The sequence below is a fragment of the Micropterus salmoides genome, unplaced genomic scaffold (assembly GCF_014851395.1).
Source record: "Micropterus salmoides isolate LMB-PRFRI ecotype aquatic unplaced genomic scaffold, ASM1485139v1 Ms_hic_scaffold_1, whole genome shotgun sequence".
In the NCBI taxonomy this organism is placed as follows: Eukaryota; Metazoa; Chordata; class Actinopteri; order Centrarchiformes; family Centrarchidae; genus Micropterus; species Micropterus salmoides.
The window spans coordinates 51,397,713-51,422,234 of record NW_024040040.1 but is presented as its reverse complement, the minus strand read 5'-3'; the positions used below and the strand labels follow the sequence as shown (position 1 = coordinate 51,422,234).

At 40.2% G+C, this 24,522-nt stretch overlaps 1 protein-coding gene, 1 long non-coding RNA gene and 1 pseudogene across 3 annotated transcripts in view; 1 reads left to right on the top strand and 2 right to left on the bottom strand.

Annotated features, from left to right (window-relative positions):
- Positions 1-3,168: 3,168 nt before the first annotated feature.
- Positions 3,169-24,522, bottom strand: part of LOC119893815 (NACHT, LRR and PYD domains-containing protein 12-like) — a 636,326-nt gene continuing 614,972 nt past the window's right edge. For both annotated transcript variants that reach the window (XM_038706684.1, XM_038706284.1), the window contains one exon: positions 3,169-3,359. In XM_038706684.1, coding sequence (XP_038562612.1) covers positions 3,350-3,359 — 10 coding nt within the window. In that variant the 3' untranslated portion in view covers positions 3,169-3,349. The remainder of the gene's footprint in view (positions 3,360-24,522) is intronic.
- Positions 17,152-17,846, top strand: LOC119896487. The gene is made up of 3 exons (XR_005443232.1): positions 17,152-17,340; positions 17,622-17,698; positions 17,780-17,846. It is a non-coding gene; the product is annotated as an uncharacterized LOC119896487 (long non-coding RNA).
- LOC119896449 overlaps positions 19,535-24,522 on the bottom strand; it is a 37,008-nt pseudogene continuing 32,020 nt past the window's right edge.

Here is a 24,522-nt window from a genome sequence, read left to right as displayed (position 1 = left end):
GTCTGTTCTTTCAGTTCTAAGAAATCTAAATAAGAGGTAGAGGACACCAGAGAGGACAAGAATGAGGAAGAGGAAGAGCAGTGTCGAGAAGAGGAAGAGAGGAAGGAAAAGGAACAGTAGGATTTGGAGGAGGAGATAGAAGGAAGACGAGGATTAGGTGAAGGCGGAGGAGAAGGAGGAGGTGGAGGACGAGAATCTCTGGCCTGTCCCAGACCAAAGACAGGACCCTGGGGCAGAATGATTAGTTGTTTGGTGTGTTGTACTGTACAGTACACTAAGGAATAATAAAAATTTGCACATGTTTACATTTGTCATTCCTTTTGTTGTCTTCATCTTGTGAAAAAGGTTTTTGAGGGGGAGAACCACAAGCAACATTACTTATAACCAGTTTTTGTAGTATTGTTTTGATCTATTTAGGGGTCATTTTCAGTTCATTTAACAAAATCATAAACCAATAAAAACAGGGAAAACAGTGGAGCTACAGAAGATGAACGCTTCTGATAACAACTGCTTCAACACTGAAAACTGCAAAACTTCAGCACTGCAAAAAACGAGTTAGTATTATTTCTTATGTGTACCTTAGAGTCTAGAATCAGTTCTGATTTCATCATCAAACATTATGTAAATAATGGGGTAGCGGGGCTTTCAACCAAAATCCAGACATAATCTGTTTGTAGTCAGTTGGGAACTTTGAATCCAGACTTTGATGAGATTTTATAATTTATTATAACAAGATAAATGGCTTGTTTTGGTGGCACTAACCAGAACTTTAAACATGCAAAATTAACTTCCATTGTTATTTATAAACAGGTGGATTAGGTAGCTGAGTAGAACAGAAGGAGTGGAGGAGTCTCAGGGTGTCTGCAGAGATTGTAGCTGTAGTATACCTACGTTACTGATAATAAAAATGATGAATATTAATATTCGAAATATTAATAATAATAATTAATATATCTCTTGTTTTTGGGGCACAACCTAAAGATTTGCTGTCTGCCCAAGGCTTTAGGAACCTTGAGTATAGCTTAATAATTATACAATTATTTCCTAGTGATCAGTTAGTAGTAATTGGTTAATTATCTTAAATCAATCTAATCAATCAGTCAATCTCATATTGAAGGCGTAAATCCTCCGTTACAGTGACCTGGAGTTAAACAACACACACACACAGTTCCTGTGATTTGGGTGAAATTTATTAGAACTAACTACGTGAATAAATGAGCTTAAATATGCATCAAAGAAATAAACAATGGCTAAACAAAACAAGTGCAATAGGAATGGTGTAGTTCAAGGTGAATTTAGTTGGTCTGAGTTATTGTGGAGAAGAATTTGATTCTAAGAGAGAAAGAGATCTCTTTCTCTAACCGGTTTTAGGTTTTCTCTTTCCGGTACAATTACTAATTGCTTGTTAAAAAATGTAATCAGTAGGCCTAATGTAATCAAACAGAAAATATTTTAACCTGATTACTTTTAGTTACTTTTGGATTACTTCAATACCAAATATGCAAATAAAGACAAGATGCCACCTGCTCAGTGTATTTTTAGAGAAATATACAATTATAAAAAATCCCATTCCCATTATATCAAAATCGATGTTTAGGCCTAAATGATTTTATATGATGCCTTGCACTAGGCCTGTAAGTCATATGGCAGGATCTGGCCCATCAATGACAAAAAATGTTGTTTTGTAGGTATTATTGAATGCATTTTAGAGTGTGTCATTTTGCTGGAAAATGATTTTAAAAGGTTAATGAATCATCCTGCACTGGGAGGCCTGCATTCATTTAGTGTCCAATGAAAAGCTTTTTTAATTTTTATGAGTACCACTGAAAAATAGTGTTTCTGGGACCAGGCACCACTGATTACCGTACGATACCGATTTTTCTGAAACTGGATCATATTTGATGGAAAATATTTCCTGGTTTTCTCTCTGATGTTTCCCGGCCGCTCTGCCTCAACTCTGTGATTCCCCTTTAGGCCTAATCTGATTAAGTCTTTATTTTCTGTACTGTAATGGAATAGGCTACAGTTACTTTTTTTTGTATCCTGATTATAATAATAATAATAATAATAATAATAATCCTTATTTGTAGAGCACTTTTCAAAAACAAGTTACAAAGTGCTTTAACAAGTGTAAAGAATAATACAAAAAAACAAGAGCATGAAAAATTAATATAAAATTAGTAAAATAGAATAAAATAAAAGGGATAAAATAAAGTCAAATAAGATCGGGAAAGGCTCTCCTATAAAAGTATGTTTTAAGAAGGGACTTAAAAGAGTTCACTGACTCAGCCGACCTGATTTCCTCAGGCAGGCTGTTCCAGAGCCTCGGGGCCCTGACAGCAAACGCTCTGTCCCCTTTAGTTTTCAGTCGAGACTCTGGAACAGACAGCAGACCTCTGCCCGAGGATCTCAAGGTACGTGCTGGTGCGTATGGGACTAAAAGTTCAGAAATATAACAAGGCGAGAGGCCATGAAGAGCTTTAAAAGTGATCAATAGAATTTTAAAGTCAATTCTAAAACACACTGGGAGCCAGTGTAATGAAGCTAAAATAGGAGTAATGTGGTCATATTTCTTTGTTCTGGTTAAAAGCCTGGCAGCTGAGTTCTGGACAGTCTGGAGTCGATCAGTAGATTTTTGGGTTAAACAGGTGAAAAGGCTGTTGCAATAATCCAGGCGTGATGAGATGAAGGCGTGTAAAATGGTCTCGGTGTCCTTAAAAGTTAACATTGATCGTATTTTTCTGTATTTCTAAGTTGATAAAAACATGATTGAACAAGCTTTGTGGTGTGCTGCTCGATTATGTAATTGTATGTAATCCATTACTCCCCAACCCTGCTTGTTTATTACATCCATGTGTAACGTCAACTACTACTACGCTTGCCGTAGCGGTTTATTCGCTCCAAACCAAACCAGCTGATGGAAACGCACATATTTCGCAATTTGTTTTTCTCCTTTTTTGCAACATTTCAAAAGTACGCTCAAAATTCACATGACAATTACGCTAGATAGAAACATGGCTTGTGTAGAAGGACAGAGCAGCAGCAGAGCAGTCCAGATCCACTGATGGTCACATCCAGAGGAACACACAGGGATGATGGTGGACTTGACTTTGTGTCTGACAGTGGAGCTGATCTCAGAGCAGTTCAGACTGCAGCGCTGTTGTGACTCCTCTGTCAGTCACTGCTGGATGAAGCTCTCCTCTCCACTCTACCTCCCAGTAACAAGGCCCAGTCAGAGCCTCTCCACACACAAGCTGATGCTGCTGCTTCAACCTCTCTGGATCATCAGGACACAGCTGATCCTCTCTCAACACCACCACCTTTCTCATCACTCACACTCTGACAGAGATCACTTCCATCTGGTGAGAGAAGAAGACAGACAGCAGAAGTCATATCAGAGAGACTCCCTTCATCAGCTGTAAATCAGTGATGCAACACATCCAGTATAAAGACCAGCAGGGACTTCAGTCCTGTTCAGACCAGAAGCGGAGCGGCTGTGTAGCGTAGCCAGCTTCCTTTCAGCTCTCATGTTAACGTACTGGAGTGAACACACTGAGATCTGTTTAGGTCTGTTTACTCTGCAGGTTTCACTCAAGTACACAGTGGAAATAAAGTGCTACGAGTCCCTGAACGCATTATGACTGCAGAGACAGAGAGATATTCACCGCTCACTGTAATTTTGGATTTACTGCTGTTGTACTGCTGCGGCTCAAAGCTGTTAAAAACCAGCCGCTCTGAAACATTTTAATATTTCATCTACTTTTGAAACATTACAGGACAAATATGTAAATATGGATAGACAGATATACTGTATATAGTATGTTAAAGGTCCTATATGTTCATATAAAGTTTGAACTAGGGTTGCACCAAATGATTATTTTTAAAATCTATCAATCATTTTTTTAATTAGTCAATTAAGGTAACGACTAATTTATTGATTGTTTTAAAAATGTTACAATACATTTAAACAAAAGAAATATGAAAAAACATGTCTCATTAATAATTCAATACTTTAATAAATCATCCTGAAAAAGAGACAAAGCACATTAAGATAGTGATCATACTGGCATATTTTAAAATGAGTCTTATTTCCACACCACTGCAGAAAACCCCTCCACCATTGTTGCTTTATTTCTGCTGGACAGGTAATCTGGCCTTTTTCATTTTGCCGGTAATTTGTTACTTTCATGAAGTATTAATCGCAGTGGTGTGACAAGACACTTAAACCATGAGACTAAACGAGATTCAAGATTGGGTTCACGAGATCGAGACCAGACATGATTTTAGCACTATTTTTAAGAAATGTTTAGTACTGAATTATAAAAAAACTTTAATTCCTGCATTGTGATGAATGCTTATGTTGAAAATAATTTTATTAATGTAAAAGGAAACACAAAATTCAAGTTGCAGGTGACAATTAAACTAGGCTAATATAAATAGAAATGTATCCCACTGTAGGTAATAGCTCCAAAAAAACATCTATTAATCTAATCTAACATCTATTAATTATTAAACTAACTTCATCTCAGTTTCCACACATCATGACCACAACAAGCTTCTGGCTGAACTGATTGGCTGCCTGTTCTCTCTCTCTTTCTGTCTTTCTGTCCAATCATGAAGCCTATCATCATTCTCCTCTCACAGCTTTACTGAGGCACTGAGAAGGTTGGAGGTTTACAGGAAATACTGGATCTCTGCTTTGATACTAACTGTATTAGTACAATACTGCTGAAACCAGCATGGACTGACTCCAACACTCTACTGACCTCAGAGTCTCCAGTCTACAGTGTGGACTCTCCACAAGATCAGACAGCAGCTTCACTTCTAAATCCTGCAGGTTGTTTCCACTCAGGTCCAGCTCTCTCAGATGGGAGGGGTTGGTTTTCAGAGCTGAGGCCAGAGAAGCACAGCTGATCTTTGACAAACTGCAGCGCCACAACCTGAATAAAGAATAAATTCATATAAAAATGATGATACGTTCAGGTTTTAAATGTGTAGCTCAACATTACTACGGTGATGAGCTTTTTCAAAAAAATGGGTAGAGGGACTTGGTCATTGTGTTATTGTGGATCATCATAATGTCAGCACAACATTCAAACACCTATTAATGTCAACACAGATTAATAACATGCTGCTGATCTCAGGCCTCAGTCTGGAATAAATATCAAATCAGACGTGTTGTTACTTTTATCATTTTATGAAAGCCAAGACAGATTTTTGAAATGGCCAATATAAAAACAAATAAGACTTTATGAATAAATAAGACTTTAAATAAATCCAATCTTTAACACTTTACCTGTCCCAGCACTTCAAAGCATTTACATCACATTTATTCATTTAGCTGACACTTTTATCCAAAGCGACTTACAATTGCTATGGATGTCAGAGGTCGCACGCCTCTGAAGCAACTAGGAGTTAAATGTCTTGCTCAGGGACACATTGGTCAAATTGAACCCGGGTCTCTCACACCAAAGGCATGTGTCTTACCCACTGCTCCATCATCACCCCAGCACAGATTTAGACTCTCCTCATCACTGCTGTCATCTCCATCAACACACAGCTGACTGACTGTGAGCTTCATCCTCAATCATCTTTATAACTGGATCAAATGTGCACTGAGCAAAGTGAGAGGCATGTTATCTTTATCTCAAATGTAACGAGTTCCTTCCCGTGTAGATATAGTGTATTATTTATGCTCCTGTTTATCAGTTGATTAAGAACACAAACTGACATCATTTTCTGACAAGAAGCATCATCACGTGCACCTTAGAGACTTTGCCATGGATTGGGCATATTCAGAAGAAAACACCAGAGTGATTTTTTGTGACATTAATTTCAGGGAATTTCCAATTTTTCTTCTTGGAAGTTACACCTGATGTCACAAAGTTACTCCTGAAGTTACCTGGATAAGCCCGCTTTGTAGTACAGTCCACAGGACACCAGACATGGATGATTTCAAAATAAAACAGAAAACAATTATAACCTAAGTTCATCAGTTAGCTAAACTTCAAATGTGCCTTCAGGATGTTAAAACCTGGATGACCTGTAATTTTCTCATGTTAAACTCAGATAAAACTGAAGTTATTGCTCTGGGGCCTAAGCACCTCCGTGACGCATTATCTAAAGATATAGTTTCCCTGGATGGCATCGCCCTGGCCTCCAGCACCACTGTGAGGAATCTTGGAGTTATCTTTGATCAGGACATGTCGTTTAAGTCTCACATTAAGCAAATTTCAAGGACCGCCTTTTTTCACCTACGTAATATTGCGAAAATCAGGAACATCCTGTCTAAAAATTATGCAGAAAAACTAGTCCATGCATTTGTTACTTCTAGGCTGGATTACTGCAATTCTTATTATCAGGCTGCTTGAAAAAGTCCATTAAGACTCTTCAGCTGATCCAGAATGCTGCAGCACGTGTTCTGACAGGAACCAGGAAAAGAGATCATATTTCTCCTGTTTTAGCTTCTTTGCATTGGCTTCCAGTAAAATCCAGAATAGAATTTAAAATCATTCTTCTTAATGCAAAGCTCTTAATGGTCAGGCACCATCTTATCTTAAAGAGCTCATAGTACCTTACTACCCCACCAGAGCACTGCGCTCCCAGAATGCAGGGTTACTTGTGGTTCCTAGAGTCTCCAAAAGTAGACTAGGAGCCAGAGCGTTCAGCTATCAAGCTCCTCTCCTGTGGAACCAGGTTCCAGTTTGGGTTCAGGAGGCAGACACCATCTCCACATTTAAGAGTAGGCTTAAGACTTTCCTCTTTGATAAAGCTTATAGTTAGGGCTGGCTCAGGTAGTCCTGAACCATCCCTTAGTTATGCTGCTATAGGCCTAGACTGCCGGGGGATTTCCCATGATGCACTGAGCTCCTCTCTCCTCTACTTTCTCTCCCTCTGTATGCAACCTCATCCCATTATTGCATGTTACTAACACAACTTCTCCCCTTTCCGGTAGTCTTGTGCTTTTCGTCCCTCTCTCTCTCCTATCACTTCCTGCAGGTTTTCTGGCTCTGGAGCTGTGGAGTCTGGATCTGTGGCTGCGGGTCACCTGCTGCCCCCGTGTTCCTGCTCGACACCCTCTGCTACAACTATTGTTACTACCAATTGTGATTATTACTGTTATTATAATCATTAACATTACGATGGTTACCATTAACACTATTATAAATATATGTATTTTTCATTCAGTCTATAGCAACATTACCTTCACTGTCTGTACCCCTGTGTGTATATTGTGTAGGCTCTCTCTCTCTCTCTCTCTCTCTCTCTCTCTCTCTCTCTCTCTCTCTCTCTCTCTCTCTCTCTCTCTCTCTCTCTCTCTCTCTCCTTCACCCCCAACCGGTCGAGGCAGATGGCCGCCCACCCTGAGCCATGGTTCTGCTCGAGGTTTCTGCCTCTTAAAAGGAAGTTTTTCCTTGCCTCTGTCGCCTAGTGCTTGCTCTTGGTGGGAATTGTTGGGTTTCTGTAAGTAGCATCATAGAGTACGGTCTAGACCTGCTCTTTTATGAAAAGCGCTGTGAGATAACTGTTGTTGTGATTTGGCGCTATATAAATAAAATTGAATTGAATTGAATTGAATTGAATTGAATTGAATTAAGTAACCTGTGACAAATAACGTGAATTCCGTTAAGACTGACACATTTTAAAAAAAGAGCAGCTGTGATTTGTGCTCAGACAAACCCAGAAAACAGGAGAACTGAAGGAAACCTAAAACTTCTGTTATGAATTTACATCGGGTACACTGGGCAAGAGCAAAATACATCAACTGACCTCAGAGTCTCCAGTCTACAGTTTGGACTCTCCAGTCCAGCACACAACAGCTTCACTCCTGAATCCTGCAGGTTATTTCCAGTCATGTCCAGCTCTCTCAGATGGGAGGGGTTGGACTTCAGAGCTGAGGCCACAACTTCACAGTGAGTCTCTGAGAGTCCACAGTAGGGAAGTCTGTGATGACAGAGAATATTTGGTCTTTTTCTCTTTCCTTTATTGCATTATATAACCTTTTGTGCATGTAATAGGTTAGCAAAGTGGAAAAGTCCACCTCAATGGGTTTAAAGTTACCATATCCCACAGAAAATTCTGTTCCTGAATTGCCTGAAAACTCTCAATTGTAGTCCAGCCTTTACTTCCCATAACCTATCAGCGTCACTCTGAAACATCTTGATCCTATATTGCTAAGCTGGTTCGGGAACACGGACAGCTTAACAAAGCTATGCTTGCCAGCTAGTCAGGACCCGCCCTACTCTGCTTCTGATTGGCTAGTAGTCCTCAACTAGGAACTGCGCATGTGCAAATCCCAACAAACATCTTGTAGAAGTGAGATGCATCACTCCATAGCTAAAATGGTGCGGTCAACACACAACATGAAAAGAGGAGCTGCAGCAATGTGCACTATGACAAAAATATTGGTGTTTTTTGAAAATGAAACCATGTAAACATGTTCTAGTTCAACCCCTAAATAAAATTATTATATAAATTATTACCTGAAATGAGCATCACCACTTTAAATACTGATACATGGATACCATACAGTAGACCCAGACTTGCTGATAGTATTAATCACTAACAGGGATGCAAACTCACCAGGGGTGAAAAAGGTGACAAAGGTGGGGTTCTATGTTCCCACGTGTTGAAAGTTGACAAGTTTCATCCCTGCAATAAACTTATACAAATGTGTACAATTGAAATGTTTTCAACACAGTCTCAAAAATAACTCAATAAAAAAGACAGTACATCATGTCACGCAGTTTAAGGAGCCAGCCAGTAAACTGCTCTAGCAGTGTAGGCACTTGGCCCAATCCAGCATCTTAAACTAACATGCTCATTCTTGGTGGGCCTGCTTTTACAAGAAACCAACTCTCAAAATCCCCAATTTTGAACTAAACTTCTCTCAGCATTAGCTAACAAACTACAGCAATTTATGTGAGGTTTTAACACAATACCAACCTGAAATACAGGAAAGAGTGATGAGACAGTGAGACATGTTCTGTCATTGCTTAAATCTCCTGAAAACTGATAACCATGTACTCTTGATTACAGTCCTTGGGATCAACCACAGTCTCACACTGCAACCTGTTGAAAAACTTATGCAGCATAACCATTTTAAGAAAGTCCTTTTCAAAAGAGGGAAACTTACTCTACATACCTTGCCTTTAGTCTTACTGTTGTGAAATGGTACAGAAGGGAAATATATTGTCTGATTGTCTGACTAAAGTAGTTTTGGAATTTAACAGAGATGTATATATATACACACACGCGCTATATAATGACATCAGTAATAAGGTATAAGATGCTAACACACTTTTTTGTGTAGTAACTGCATGTTAGTGGTTTTGTGGCCCTTTAAATGTATTTTGACGCATATAAAGGACTGGTTGCACTATAATCTGAACCTTTTAGTAATAATATAGGATCTGCAATCACCTTTTAGCAAGTGTAAACTGCATATTCTTACATATTTTAAATGGTAAAAAGGACTGGACTGGTTAGCACACATCAAGTAAAATAATGTAGAGTCATAATGCATAATTCTTGCATAATTGCAAGACAGATACTTTCTTATAATTTCTCATTGTATGGAACCCAGCTGTAAATAATGCTCATTATAGGCTACATTCTGTTTTCCTAATATAAACAAGGGTATTAGACGTAGGCCTCCCAAACACATATTTCATCTGCAACAATAGGCTAATATTATTACTTTAACTCGTAGCCCTGACTATGCTATAAACTTGAAACACTTCTTTGGCCACAACTATGATTATTCTGTTACACACAGACATACCTTTGCTATTACCACAGACATAAAGCGATGTGTATATGCACGTTATGACTGTTTGATCCAGATAAAAACAGCTGTAGCCGTATAGAAACTGGGCAATATACTATAGTCTTAACATTCTGCACAAGCTCCCACAGACTGCAATCACTTTTTGGCTTACGATCACTTTTTGGTGCAACACCTGTTCTGCTTTAGTGGTACTGTTGTGAAATGGTGCAGAAAGGAAACACATTGTCTGACAGTTTGTATTTTCATGCAGATTTAATTTCCTACATTACGTTTTTAAAAAGCCCCTCTATCTGTGAGCATTACTAAATTAGCTTTGGAATTCACCAGTTTACAGACCAGTCCATTCAAATCCTACCAAAAAGAGAGGGACAGAGAGAGAGAACTTCCTTACTGTTTAAAATCAAACTAATTTCTAATTAAGCACAGCATATGAAAATACATTAATTGCTTTGACTCTTAAAAAGGAAGGATGGCCTCCCCGCACATCCTCTCAAATCATGAATATAAATGAGCTCAGAAACTGCAAAGAAGAAAAGAGAATATTGATAACAGCATAAAAGCTATAACACACTTAAAATTAAAGTGACATTAGCTCCAGCAGGCATTATGTGTGTGTCTGCATATAAAAAGAACAATAAACAGACACACTATAGAACCAAAGTGCAGACACTGTGTCCACTGTAAAAATAAAAATACTGATAAAATGATGATGTGGTGTCCAATATATGTGCATTTGACTCATAACAGTTCAAAATAGCACTGTAGCAGCAGGACAGAGGGTCAGTGACCTCCTAACGGGAGAGCAGTGATTGGTGGTTATGTAGGGACTGTACCCTTATTTGGGTTGGAGCTTTACTTTGCAGACTCAAACCCTTCTATGGTATCTAACAGATACCTAAACATATCCTATATAAGCTATGTTTGATGTACAGAGAGATGTACATTGGTCATCGGGCTGGGTCACTCTCCAAGCTGCTGCAGAGCTTGTAATTGATGCTGAACTCCTTGATCTAATAAACTTTGACAAAATGTCAAAAAAATGTCAAAAGGTTTTCAGCACAAACTCTTAAGTTTTCAAGTTTACCTTCTGGATTTGTATCAAGCCTCCATCACCCAAAGAAAGACAGAAGGTGATAGAAGATATTTCTGTCACTAACTTGATATAAAGACAACAATTATGTTTGTAGACATTTGTACTGTTACACATAGTATAGGAAATGTTTACATTGTGGAAGTTTTATAGTGTGCATGTGTGTAAAATGTGTATCTTTACTGTAATACTGATGGTTTCCGCTTTATGTTACTTTACAGTGTTGATAATCACAGCTGGACTTACTGAGCCTTTCTGCAGTTCCTCACAGCTGGAATCAGTCTCTGACGTCCCTGCACTGATGTGTTGTACTTCATCAGGTCCAACTCATCCAGAACCTCCTCTGACATCTGCAGCATGTAGGCCAGAGCTGAGCAGTGGATCTCAGAGAGTTTCTTCTCTGATCTGTTCTCTGACTTCAGGAACTCTTGGATCTCCTGATGTACTGAGTGGTCATTCATCTCCGTCAGACAGTGGAAGATGTTGATGCTTTTGTCAGGAGAAGCTTTTGTGTCCATCTTCTTCAGGTTGTTGATGGCTCTCCGGATGATTTTTGGACTGTTGTCTGTCCGACCCAGCAGGCCTCCTAAGAGTCTCTGGTTGGACTCCAGAGAGAGGCCATGAAGGAAGCGAACAAACAGGTCCAGGTGGCCATTTTATTTTCAAGGGATTTCTCCATGGTGCTCCTCAGAAAGACATCCAGGGCTGAATGTTTTTTCCCCAGGAAGTCCTCCAGTACCTTTGTGTTCCTGTTGGTGTAACAGTGGAACATGTAGACTGCAGCCAGAAACTCCTGAACACTCAGATGAACAAAGCAGTAGACTGTTTTCTGGAAGATCACACTCTCTCTTTTGAAGATCTCTGTACAAACTCCCGAGTACACCGAGGCCTCTGTGACATCAAGACCACACTGCTCCAGGTCTTCTTGGTAGAACATGATGTTTCCTTTCTCCAGCTGTTCAAACGCCAGCCTCCCCAGCTTCAGAAGAACCTTCCTGTCAGCCTCCATCAGCTCCTTTGGACTCGTCTTATGTCCCTCATCGTACTTCTGCTTCTTCGTCTTTATCTGAACCAGCAGGAAGTGTGAGTACAGGTCAGTCAGGGTCTTGGGCAGCTCTCCTCTCTGGTCTGTAGTCAACATGTGCTCCAGAACTGTAGCAGTGATCCAGCAGAAGACTGGGATTAGACACATGATGTGGAGGCTCCTGGAGGTCTTGATGTGTGAGATGATTCTGCTGGACAGCTCTTCATCACTGACTCTCCTCCTGAAGTACTCCTCCTTCTGGGCGTCAGTGAAGCCTCGTACTTCTGTTAACCTGTCAACACATGAAGGAGGGATCTGATTGGCTGCTGCAGGTCGGGAAGTTATCCAGACGAGAGCCGAGGGAAGCAGATTCCCCTTGATGAGGTTTGTCAGCAGCAGGTTGACTGATGACTTCTGTGTGACATCAGACACAACCTCATTGTTGTGGAAATCCAATGAAAGTCTGCTTTCATCCAGGCCGTCAAAGATGAACAACAGTTTACAGACAGCGAGCTTCTCTGCTGGGACCTTCTGTAATGTTGGATGGAAAACATGGAGCAGTGTGAGAAGACTATGCCGCTCATCTTTGATCAAGTTCAGCTCCCTGAATGAGAGCAGAACCAGCAGACTGACATCTTGGTTTTCCGAGCCCTCTGCCCAGTCCAGAGTGAACTTCTGCACTGTGAAGGTTTTTCCAACACCAGCGACGCCGTTGGTCAGAACCACTCTGATGTGTTTCTGTTGGCCAGGTAAGGCTTTAAAGATATCGTGGCACTTGATTGGAGTTCATGGAGGGTCTCCATCTTGGAAGCTGTCTCAAGCTGCCTCACCTCATGTTGGGTATTAACCTCTTCACTCAGTCCCTCTGTGATGTAGAGCTCAGTGTAGATCCTGTTGAGGAGGGTTCCACTTCCTGTTTCATCACTTCCTTCAGTCACACGTTCACATCTCCTCCTCACATTGACCTTATGTTCATCTATAACTTGCTGCAGATCACTATCTGCTGAAAGAGAAGAAAAATGTGAGACTAAAGAAACATATTTGGATTTTAAAGATGTTGAATCTGATGATTATTTTCATTACCAACATCAAAACAATTAATACAAATAAAGTAAGGAAAGGGTTTTAAAATGTGTTGTTTTTATAAAAGTATTTGATGTCTCTGCTATGCAACATAGCAAGTAAATAAAAGAAGAATCCTGTTTTCAGACATGATGACATCAGCAGATAGATGTGCAGTCTTACTTTGTACAGAGCTGCTCTGACCGGCTGTCTGCAGTCCAGCTCTTGTTCTGGATCTTTCTCCACACTGGGGACAGGAGGAGTCTCCTGATGAAGCAGACTGGTCCCAGTATGAGGTGATGCACTGTCTGCAGAACCAGTGTCCACAGCTGGTAGAGACTGGATCCTTCAGGACGTCCTGACACAAAGCACACCAGGACGGCTGCTCCTCCACAGAAACACTGCTTTTTATCTTCCCTCTGTAACGACATCTTTATGACTAAAATCTCAGTTACATTTCATCATTTGTGTTATGATGAGTTGCCGACCCCAAGAGGGCAGATCTATCATAATATGAGCCGACTTGAGGGCAGAAATCAGAGGACAGAGAGAAAAGAGGTGGCGTCAGGGATGGCCCAACCTTACAGCTGAGTGGACAACTCTGCAGCAAACGAGTGGGGCGGCTGCAGCAAGTGGGTCTCAGATAAGGTCTGCATCCTTTTCTTCTTGTTGGCAACCAAAGCATTTGGTTTTTGTTGTGGTACAGCCAAATATGCTTGAAGGTTATTAAGTCCCCTAAACCTAACAACAAATTATTTTACCAGCAGTAAGTGTACAGTGACAAAAATGTTTTGTCATTAAAGTGTAACCTCAAACATGGAGGACTGGTGTGTGGAGACAGAGAGGTGGAGCAGTCAGAGGTTTTTATATGAAAACAGGTGATTAGGGGCATGCCGGAATCGTGGAAGTGGCAATCAAGCTTGTTCACCAAATTCCCAATGACTGTGAATGATTAGGAAATTACATGAATTACATGCACTGCTTTACAGTTTTATGAATCTAGCCCATGGTGTCTACCTGTTTCCATCAAATATGTCTTATAACTGAATCATCTTCAGGTCAGTAACAGCAGGAACAGTCTCTTACTTTGTGTTTGAGGGTCCAGGTTCATTACTGAAGTCTGGAGGATACTCTCTGGATTGGTCACTCTTCATAGACAGACAGCTGGATGCTAAAGACTCTCCTCTCTGTCTGTGGTTTTGACCTCTGCAAACACCAAAATGTGTATAAATAACCGATGACTTATCTGATGAGAAAATAGCAAGGCTCTGTTTATTTAAAGTTAGCCTTTGACTGCAAGTCATCATTTCGGCTGTAAAATTTTCCTGAAAATGTGTACTCTGTTATACACAAATTTATCAAGGTTAACCAAATCATGGCTCTCTTCTTCTTCAGCTGTTTTTTCCTCCAACAAGGCCCTTTAATTGTTGATATCTTTAAATATTTTTATGTTTATCAGCAGCAGTTAAAACGGGAAAAGCAGGTTGTAATGTCAACTGCAGGATCTCAGTACTTTAAATATTGTTATAGCTGACAGTTTGGAGGTTCAAATGGTTGAAGCAGTTCTCTTACTTTGTGTCTGAGGGTCCAGGCTCATTACTGAAGTCTGGAGGATGACCTCTGGATCGGTCACTCTTCATAGACAGACAGATGGATACTGCAGACTCTGCTCTGTCCTCCTCTTCCTCCTCACAAACACTCATCTTTGGGACTTCAGTCAGTCTGAGAGGTGAAACAGTAACACTGACTGTGAGCTCACAACACAAGAATAGACCTCTGTTAGGAAAATTTCTCCTCCATCCCAAAGATGCACAGAGCCACAGGTTTGTCCAAATGAGTATTTTTTTCAGGGTAGAGACAACTGTGTGTGAGGATTTGAGAAAACGAGTGGACTTGGATTTGACATTACATGTGCATGTGTTAAAGGGGAACTTCAGAATTTTTAGATTGGACCCTTTTGTCCCATGTTTTTGTGTCCAAATGACTAATGGTGACAATACTTGGGGAAATGTGTCCAATACTGATTGATAGCAAAACGGGCTACAATGTAATTCTTCCAGGCAATTGGCACCGGCAACCTACCTCCACTAAAAGTGCTTGTTTTGTGTGTCTGACAACAACAACCAGACAGACATAGACCTTTTTGTTTAACCAGAAACAGCAGTTACATCCCGCTTTTCAAAGCCAGACTCCATTGACCTAACTACTTGTGAAAAGAAAGAGAGGAGGATGAATAAGTTAATGAATAATCAATATCAATTGACAAAGGTCAAACATTAAAACAAAGCAAAAAAAGGGCCATAAAATAATGTGGGGCCATTAAGTGAGACTGCGTATTTACATCTGTCTATAAATTGTATCCTACATCAACTTACAACAACAACTCCCCTTAAGCTAACCATCTCAGGGGTGTGTGCCTAAAGTAATTGATAATATGCACATCGACCGGTTCACCTCCCTTGTGTTGCTAGGTCTGTATGGAATGAACAACGTGAAGTAACATGTGAAAAGCTTAATGAATTTAGTTTCAACAGATGATGACCGGCCTGATTGAGAGAATGATCATGCAACAGTTCTAGGTTATTCTAAAATATGTATATCTCCATAAAAAAATAGCTAGGCTATACCAGGAACAACAATTACTATTTTAAGTACAAGTAGGCCAAACAATTTTTTCAGAAATATTAACAATAAAAAGCACAGTGGTACAGACTGAAATAGAAAAAAAGTATTTTTATGATAAAAAGATGATAAAAAGAAACAAAGAAAAGTTGAAGTAAGTGAGAGAAAACTAGTATACATGTTTTTGGTGAGATCAATACCTCTCCAGGGTTGATATCTTTGTTCATTCTAACAACAAGTAATTTAATAATAAATATGACTTAAATTAGTTTATAAAATTATATAAAAGTTTTTATAATAGCACATGTTAAATGAATGAATAAAATAGAAAACATATTTTGTTGAATATGTTTGAATGGTAGTTGCCTGTCTCTCCTTTCATGTGTCACAGTAATGATTAATCTACAGGTTACTTAGTGCTTTAACACACCCTGAAGTTTGCCCTGTCAGAGTTTTTCACTGTAGTAATAAATCGTGTTTATATGTCAGGAGTTTCTGCCGCTACAGTGACCACAGTGTTTCTTTTGTCCCGCTGCTAATGTGGTGACTTTTCTGTGTTGCAGCATTTATCAAAACATGTTTATGCCATATTTTACCAACAGAATATGCCAATAGCGCGTGGGTCAGAAATACAGAGGTCTGATTCAGCCAGATGTTTGAGAAGGCGTTTCTGGACATCTCTATTAGAAACATTAGTCTCAGGTCAGCTGATAAAGTCGCTTTGTTCAGATAATGCAGGAGGAGGGCAGATATAATTGGGGAGAAGACTAGACCACAGGTACAGATCACATTATTATTATAAATCTTCTCCTTGGACTAGGAGAGGAAGCTGCAAAATTATATTGAGAGAGCGGCTATTTATTTTGGCCTGTCTCCTAAGGTGGTCAGTGTAGGTGTAAGTAAAAAGCACTCAAAATACAGATCACTCATACTGTTCTTAAATTTAAATTATTTTGTCAGGTGTAGCTGAAGTGGTGGACAAAACAAATTACTATTAAATTTAATGAGAAAACTGAGAAAACGCACACAACATACAGTACAATGAACCCATCCAGCACCTGGTCAGTTTTCTTTAAATCTGTTTGTTTTCTTGGTTATGTTAATGTGTTAGGTTTAATGTGTATTATCACTCCAGAGACTTTGACCGTAAACATTAATAAAGTTGTATTAACACTCACCCTGCCTCAGTCTTCTTCTTCTTTCTTCTGCTCTTTCGATTCAAAATCGAGTCTGAGCTGACTGAACACTTTCAGTTTTGCTGTTTTCAATATCAAGGTTTCACATGCAGCACTTGTACCACCTGATCAGTGTTGCTCCTCCCATCACAGAAAATGATGGGTGTGTGCATTGTGTGAACAGCTCAAACTACCATAAATAAACTTAACCCAGCTTGAACAATGTGGTTGTTGTCAGCTGAAGAGGTATTTTTTGCTGCTGCAGCTGTCGTAACACCAAGAACTTTGTCCCATTCCTGCCAGCCTGTTACTCACCTGCATGATCTTCTGTCTGCCTGCCCATTGCCTGGTTAAGTTTGCCGTTCTTTGTTTGCCGGCTGGTTTCCTGACCCCTGCCTGCCTTTTGACTCTGACTAAAGACAATCTTTTATCCCTATCACCTTAGTTTATGAGTCTGGTGTTTGTGTCCAAACCTGCTGCCACACAGCACTGAGACAAATCTGGATTTGATAAACAGTGACTTCTCAGCTGTAACTGTCCTGTAATAATGCAACATTATGGAAAGGATCTCTACAGAGTAAAAGCTTTTTTTTAAAGTGTAAAATCCTTTTTGTTTGACCAAAAACAGTCACTTTATCGCTCTTGTCAAAGCCACCGGACTCCACTGACAAAAACAGTAACTTTACCTCCCTGGTCTACCAAAGTCACACAATAACACAACAGAGAGGCAGCGGTACCAACGACCAGAATTTATTTTTTCAGTGATTCTACTGTCTTTGATGAAAGCAACGTTGCGACTGTTTCTGGTTAAACAAAAAGAATCTTACTCTGTCTGTTTTGTCCCAATAATTCACACAGACACACGGACATGGGAAAATAAGGTCCAGGGTGAAAAAGAAGAAGTTATCCTTTAAGGATTTGAATTTAGTAGGAAGGTAAGTTTCTGGTGAACAGACCCTTTAAATGTAGGATTTTGTCACATGCACTGACTTCTAACTGACTGTGTGTGTCACCAGGAGAGCACTGTGAGGAGCATGTGGTTCACTTCAAGCAGGAATGGGGGTTGTCGCCATTCAGTGGTCGGTCCACTGGTTGCTACCACTAGGGGCACTGAAGCAAGTGGTCCGTGGACTGGTCTTTGTCGTCCTAATCCACCATCCATATTTGTTGCAGTTTGGGTGGTTAAACCTATAATAATAACTCTATGTATCCAAGGTCCCTGTGGTCTGAACCAGTTGTTCAGGGATCCGTCGTGTGGTCCAAATCCATTGCTCACCTCCTCTGTCTAATTCCCCTTCCTCCTTTCTTTCTCCTTTGGCCGTGCGGCACACTTTTGTTAGCCATTACTAGCTTGTTTAAGTTGATGTAGACAAATATCTAAACAAACCATTTTATTAAGAATAAAGGATTGGAGGATTTGTCATCATTCCAACTGATAGTTATAAATGTTATTTTATGTTTGACAAACCTTTTTAGGTTTTATCTAAAACTCCAGAGAAGTAATTCAACAAGTGGGTTTTATTTACACCAACATGCAGCACATTTATATTTATAGGAGAAGTAAGATGGGATTTGAATATCAAGATTTGTTTTTTTCTGCAACAATGTAAACTGAAATGAGAAAACAGTACAAATATACATCTACATAATCACTATTGATGACAATAAAGTTTAGAGTTAGTACTTATATATTATGTTTTGCTGATTAATTTAATGTCAAAATAAAAAATTATATAAGAAGTTATTAAAATGTTCTGGTGTTCAGTGCCTGACCAAGGTTTAAGACAGGACTGGCTTTTCACTAAAATCCAGATATAATTCAGCGACTAAAAAGCGACTCTAAGCAGTATTTTTATATTAACAATCAACAAATAATGAAGTGAACATGAATGAGGTCATTCATAGTGACAAACCCACAGATAATTGTCACAAGACTATGCAGTTCTTTAGTTCAGTTTTCTGCAACAACACAATCTGGTTGGATATACTAGTAAAAGAGAGTATTTCAAAAAGTAAACAGATGTTTAATCCTGCACTAACAACAACGAGACTTAAGACTGGAATCAGAATCATGTTTCAGTTTGTAGACGTCAAGAAGCTTTGATTAAATCCAAACTTTCTACAGGTATTATCTTCATGTTTCTCTGTGTTAAAAAATCATATATTGAACTGTGTGAAGAGTCTGGTATTGGTGTTAATAAGCAGAACTTCAGAGAAGAAACTTTATGCATGCAGGCTGGATGCTGCATCCAAAAAATGTGGAAATTTACTGCAATTCTCCATCAATCCACAAGGTGGAGCTGCAACAGAAAACAATATGAAAAATCCATTAAAATGTGTTAATTTGCAGTTATGTTGTCATAACCAGAACTAATCTGTAGAGGCACTTTGGGTACATATTATCTGAATCTAAGTCCAGGTCCACGTCCAGGTGGAGGAGGTGCCTAAGTGAAGCAGGAGTGGAGGAGTCTCAGTGTGTCTGCAGAGACTGTGTAGAAGGACAGAGCAGCAGCAGAGCAGTCCAGATACACTGATGATACTCTGTCACATCCAGAGGAACAAACAGGGATGATGGTGGACTTGACTTTGTGTCTGACAGTGAAGCTGATCTCAGAGCAGTTCAGATTGCAGCACTGTTGTGATTCCTCTGTCAGTCACTGCTGGATGAAGCTCTCCTCTCCACTCTACCTCCCAGTAACATGGCCCAGTCAGAGCTTCTCCACACACAAGCTGATGCTGCTGCTTCAACCTCTCTGGATCATCAGGACACAGCTGATCCTCTCTCAACACCACCACCTTTCTCATCACTCACTCTCTCACAGAGATCACCAACATCTGTTGAGGGAAGAAGACAAACAGCAGAAGTCATAAATCAGAGTTTACAGAGACTCTCTTCATCAGCTGTCAGTCAGTGATGCAGCACATCCAGTATAAAGACCAGCAGGGACTTCAGTCCTGTTCAGACCAGAAGTCTGACCCTAACCCTGTGTAGCGTAGCCAGCTTCCTTTCAGCTTTGAAATATTACAGGAAAAATGTACAGTATCTCAGAAAAGTGTGTACACCCCTCAAATGTTCTTTTCATGTGACACTGAAGAAATGACACTTTACTACAATTTAAAGTAGTGAGTGTACAGACTGTATAACAGTTTGATGTCCCCTCAACATAACACATCACACAACCATTAATGTCTAAACTGCTGGCAACAAAAGTGAAAATGTGTCATGTGACTCATTAGTGTTCCAAGGTCTCAGGTGTGAATGGGGAGCAGGTGTGTTAAATTTGGTGTTATCGCTCTCACACTCTCTCATACTGGTCACTGGAAGTTCAACATTCAACCTCATGGCAAAGAACAGTCTGAGGTTCTGAAAAAAGCATTGGTTGCTCTGGCCTAGGTTATAAGAAGATTGCCCTGAAATTGAGATGCAGCACGGTGGCCGAGACCATAAACCTGAACAGGCCTCTCCATGGTCGACTAAAGAAGTTGAGTGCTCGCGCTTAGCGTCACATCCAGAGGCTTTCTTTGGGAAATAGACGTATGAGTGCTGCCATCATTGCTGCAGAGGTTGAAGGGGTAGAGGGTCAACCTGTCAGTGCTCAGACCATATGCTGCACACTGCTTCAAATTGGTCTGCATAGCTGTCATCCCAGAAGGTGTTGAGAATTATTTTAGAAAATTACAGCCTAAATTGTTATCATTAATTGCTAGAGCAAAGGTGGTCTGAATTGGCATCATTTAAAGTATTATTTTAGAGTGTAAAGCTAAGATTACAGTGTCAAAACTCTATAGCTATTGTCATCATTTAGAGTGTTATTTTATAGTGTAAAGTTAAGATCACAACGCTGAAACTCCATAGCTCTGAGAGTGTGTGGTCCTCTCTGTGTCTAGCTGCCCGGAGGCAGTAACAGTAGCACATGTGTGTGTAAGCAGGCATGTGTGTAAGGAGCAGGATGAGCACAGCAAGGCATCATCAAAAACCCCAGCAGAGGAAAATGTAGAAGCAGAATTAGTGAAAATTGTGTTACAAAACATACATCAATACAGTAAGAATGTCCTGTCTATAGTACACAGCACAAGAGACATAAGCTTATTCCACAAAGTCAGGTTTTTGGTTAAAATGCCATGATCAGCAGAGGGCATGCCTAGGACACAGAGAGGGGGAGCATTGCAGACAAAAAGTTAGACATCAGTCAAGAAACAGTCATCAGTGATTATCCTTAATCACTATTAATCATTGTTAATCATTTTAATCAGTTTTATTGTCTTTAATCAGTTACTTTAAGTAATCATTCTTATATCATTTTTAATCATTTTACTAGTATTAGTTATTAATCATTCTTATTCATTTTCTTTTTACATAGATATGCTTTAGTTTTTACTTATAAGTAGTGAACTGTAGTCATGAACACAGAAACAGATCCTTGAGTGGGAGGAATGACTGCAGGAACAGACTACAGGTGGTTCGTCTTGTCCAACTGTCATCTACTGTGGATTATGACCATAGGAGAGGCTGCAGGTGTGCAAGATCTGCCGACACTGTGACAGTGCATGCTTTGTTCTGCTGTTATCTACTGTTGTTGTGATTACACGAGGAACTGCTGAGGTGTTAATCTGCTAACATTAAGACTACAGTGGGTACGGAAAGTATTCAGACCCCTTTAAATTTTTCACTCTTTGTTTCATTGCAGTCATTTTCCAAAAATCAAAAAAGTTCATTTTATTTCTCAGTAATGTACACTCAGCACCCCATCTTGACAGAAAAAAACAGAAATGTAGAAATTTTTGCAAATTTATTAAAAAAGAAAAACTGAAATATCACATGGTCATAAGTATTCAGACCCTTTGCCGTGACACTCATATTTAACTCAGGTGCTGTCTATTTCTTCTGATCATCCTTGAGATGGTTCTACACCTTCATTTGAGTCCAGCTGTGTTTGATTATACTGATTGGACTTGATTAGGAAAGCCACACACCTGTCTATATAAGACCTTACAGCTCACAGTGCATGGCAGAGCAAATGAGAATCATGAGGTCAAAGGAACTGCCTGAAGAGCTCAGAGACAGAATTGTGGCAAGGCACAGATCTGGCCAAGGTTACAAAAAAATTTCTGCTGCACTTAAGGTTCCTAAGAGCACAGTGGCCTCCATAATCCTCAAATGGAAGACGTTTGGGACGACCAGAACCCTTCCTAGAGCTGGCCGTCCGGCCAAACTGAGCTATCGGGGGAGAAGAGCCTTGGTGAGAGAGGTAAAGAAGAACCCAAAGGTCACTGTGGCTGAGCTCCAGAGATGCAGTCGGGAGATGGGAGAAAGTTGTAGTAAGTCAACCATCACTGCAGCAATCCACCAGTCGGGGCTTTATGGCAGAGTGGCCCGACGGAAGCCTCTCCTCAGTGCAAGACACATGAAAGCCCGCATGGAGTTTGCTAAAAAACACCTGAAGGACTCCAAGATGGTGATAAATAAGATCCTCTGGTCTGATGAGACCAAGATAGAACTTTTTGGCCTTAATTCTAAGCGGTATGTGTGGAGAAAACCAGGCACTGCTCATCACCTGTCCAATACAGTCTCAACAGTGAAGCATGGTGGTGGCAGCATCATGCTGTGGGGGTGTTTTTCAGCTGCAGGGACAGGACGACTGGTTGCAATCGAGGGAAAGATGAATGCGGCCAAGTACAGGGATATCCTGGACGAAAACCTTTTCCAGAGTGCTCTGGACCTCAGACTGGGCCGAAGGTTTACCTTCCAACAAGACAATGACCCTAAGCACACCGCTAAAATAACGAAGGAGTGGCTTCACAACAACTCCGTGGCTGTTCTTGAATGGCCCAGCCAGAGCCATGACTTAAACCCAATTGAGCATCTCTGGAGAGACCTGAAAATGGCTGTCCACCAACGTTCACCATCCAACCTGACAGAACTGGAGAGGATCTGCAAGGAGGAATGGCAGAGGATGCCCAAATCCAGATGTGAAAAACTTGTTGCATCTTTCCCAAAACGATTCATGGCTGTATTAGATCAAAAGGGTGCTTCTACTAAATACTGAGCAAAGGGTCTGAATACTTATGACCATGTGATATTTCAGTTTTTCTTTTTAATAAATTTGCAAAAATTTCTACATTTCTGTTTTTTTCTGTCAAGATGGGGTGCTGAGTGTACATTACTGAGAAATAAAATGAACTTTTTTGATTTTTGGAAAATGGCTGCAATGAAACAAAGAGTGAAAAATTTAAAGGGGTCTGAATACTTTCCGTACCCACTGTATATGCTTAATTACTGATTAAGGGGGTTTGATTGTCAACTTCCAACCTCTGGTTATTATAGCCAGTATGAGCTTTGAGTGAATTAGCTTATGACCTGTGTGAGCTTTGAGTGAACTTGCTGAAGGAATTCATGCTTAACAAAATCAAAATCACGACAGAGGATGACCAAAAAAACGAATTATAATTATATAATATTATATTATATAATTAAATTACATAACAAAATTACATGTAACTATTTACTCCCTAAGCCTGTGATGACAGTTGTAGTCTACATTTGAGATACACTGAAGCGTGTAGTGTGTAGATCTGAAGAAGGCGTATGACCGGGTCCCCCGGGAGATCCTGTGGAGGTGCTGCGGGAGTATGGGGTGAGGGGGGCCCTTCTCAGGGCTATCCAATCCCTGTACAAAGAAATATGACCACATTACTCCTATTTTAGCTTCATTACACTGGCTCCCAGTATGTTTTAGAATTGACTTTAAAATTCTATTGATCACTTTTAAAGCTCTTCATGGCCTCTCGCCTTGTTATATTTCCGACCTTTTAGTCCCATACGCACCAACACGTACCTTGAGATCCTCGGGCAGAGGTCTGTTGTCTGTTCCAGAGTCTCGACTGAAAACTAAAGGGGACAGAGCGTTTGCTGTCAGGGCCCCGAGGCTCTGGAACAGCCTGCCCGAGGAAATCAGGTCGGCTGAGTCAGTGAACTCTTTTAAGTCCCTTCTTAAAACATACTTTTATAGGAGAGCCTTTCCCGATCTTATTTGACTTTATTTTATCCCTTTTATTTTATTCTATTTTACTAATTTTAAATTTATCTTAAACGTGTATTTTAGTCTTTTCAATGTTTTCATGCTTTTATCTTGTATTGTTTTTGTATTATTGATTTTGGGTATTATTGTCTTTACACTTGTTAAAGCACTTTGTAACTTGTTTTTGAAAAGTGCTATACAAATAAGGATTATTATTATTATTATTATTATTATTACATCCAAAGCGAGAGCTGTGTCCGAGTACTCTGCAGTAAGTCAGACTCTTTCCAGGTGAGGGTTGGCCTTCGCCAGGGCTGCACTTTATCACCAATCCTGTTTGTGATATTCATGGACAGGATATCGAGGCATAGTCGTGGCGAGGAGGGGCTGTGGTTCGGTGAGCTTGGGATCTCGTCACAGCTTTTCCGGAAGATGTGGTCCTGATGGCATCATCGGTCCGTGACCTTCAGCTCTCACTGGATCGGTTCGCAGCAGAATGAGAAGCGGTTGGGATGAGGATTAACACCTCTAATTCTGTGGCTCAGCAGGAAACCGATGGAGTGCCAACTCCAGGTAGGGAATGAGTCCTTACCCCAAGTGAAGGAGTTCAAGTACCTCGGGGTCTTGTTCACGAGTGAGGGGAGATTGGAGCAGGAGATTGGCTGTAGAATCAGAGCAGCGGGGGCGGTATTGCACTCACTTTACCGCACCGTTGTGACGAAAAGAGAGCTGAGTCATAA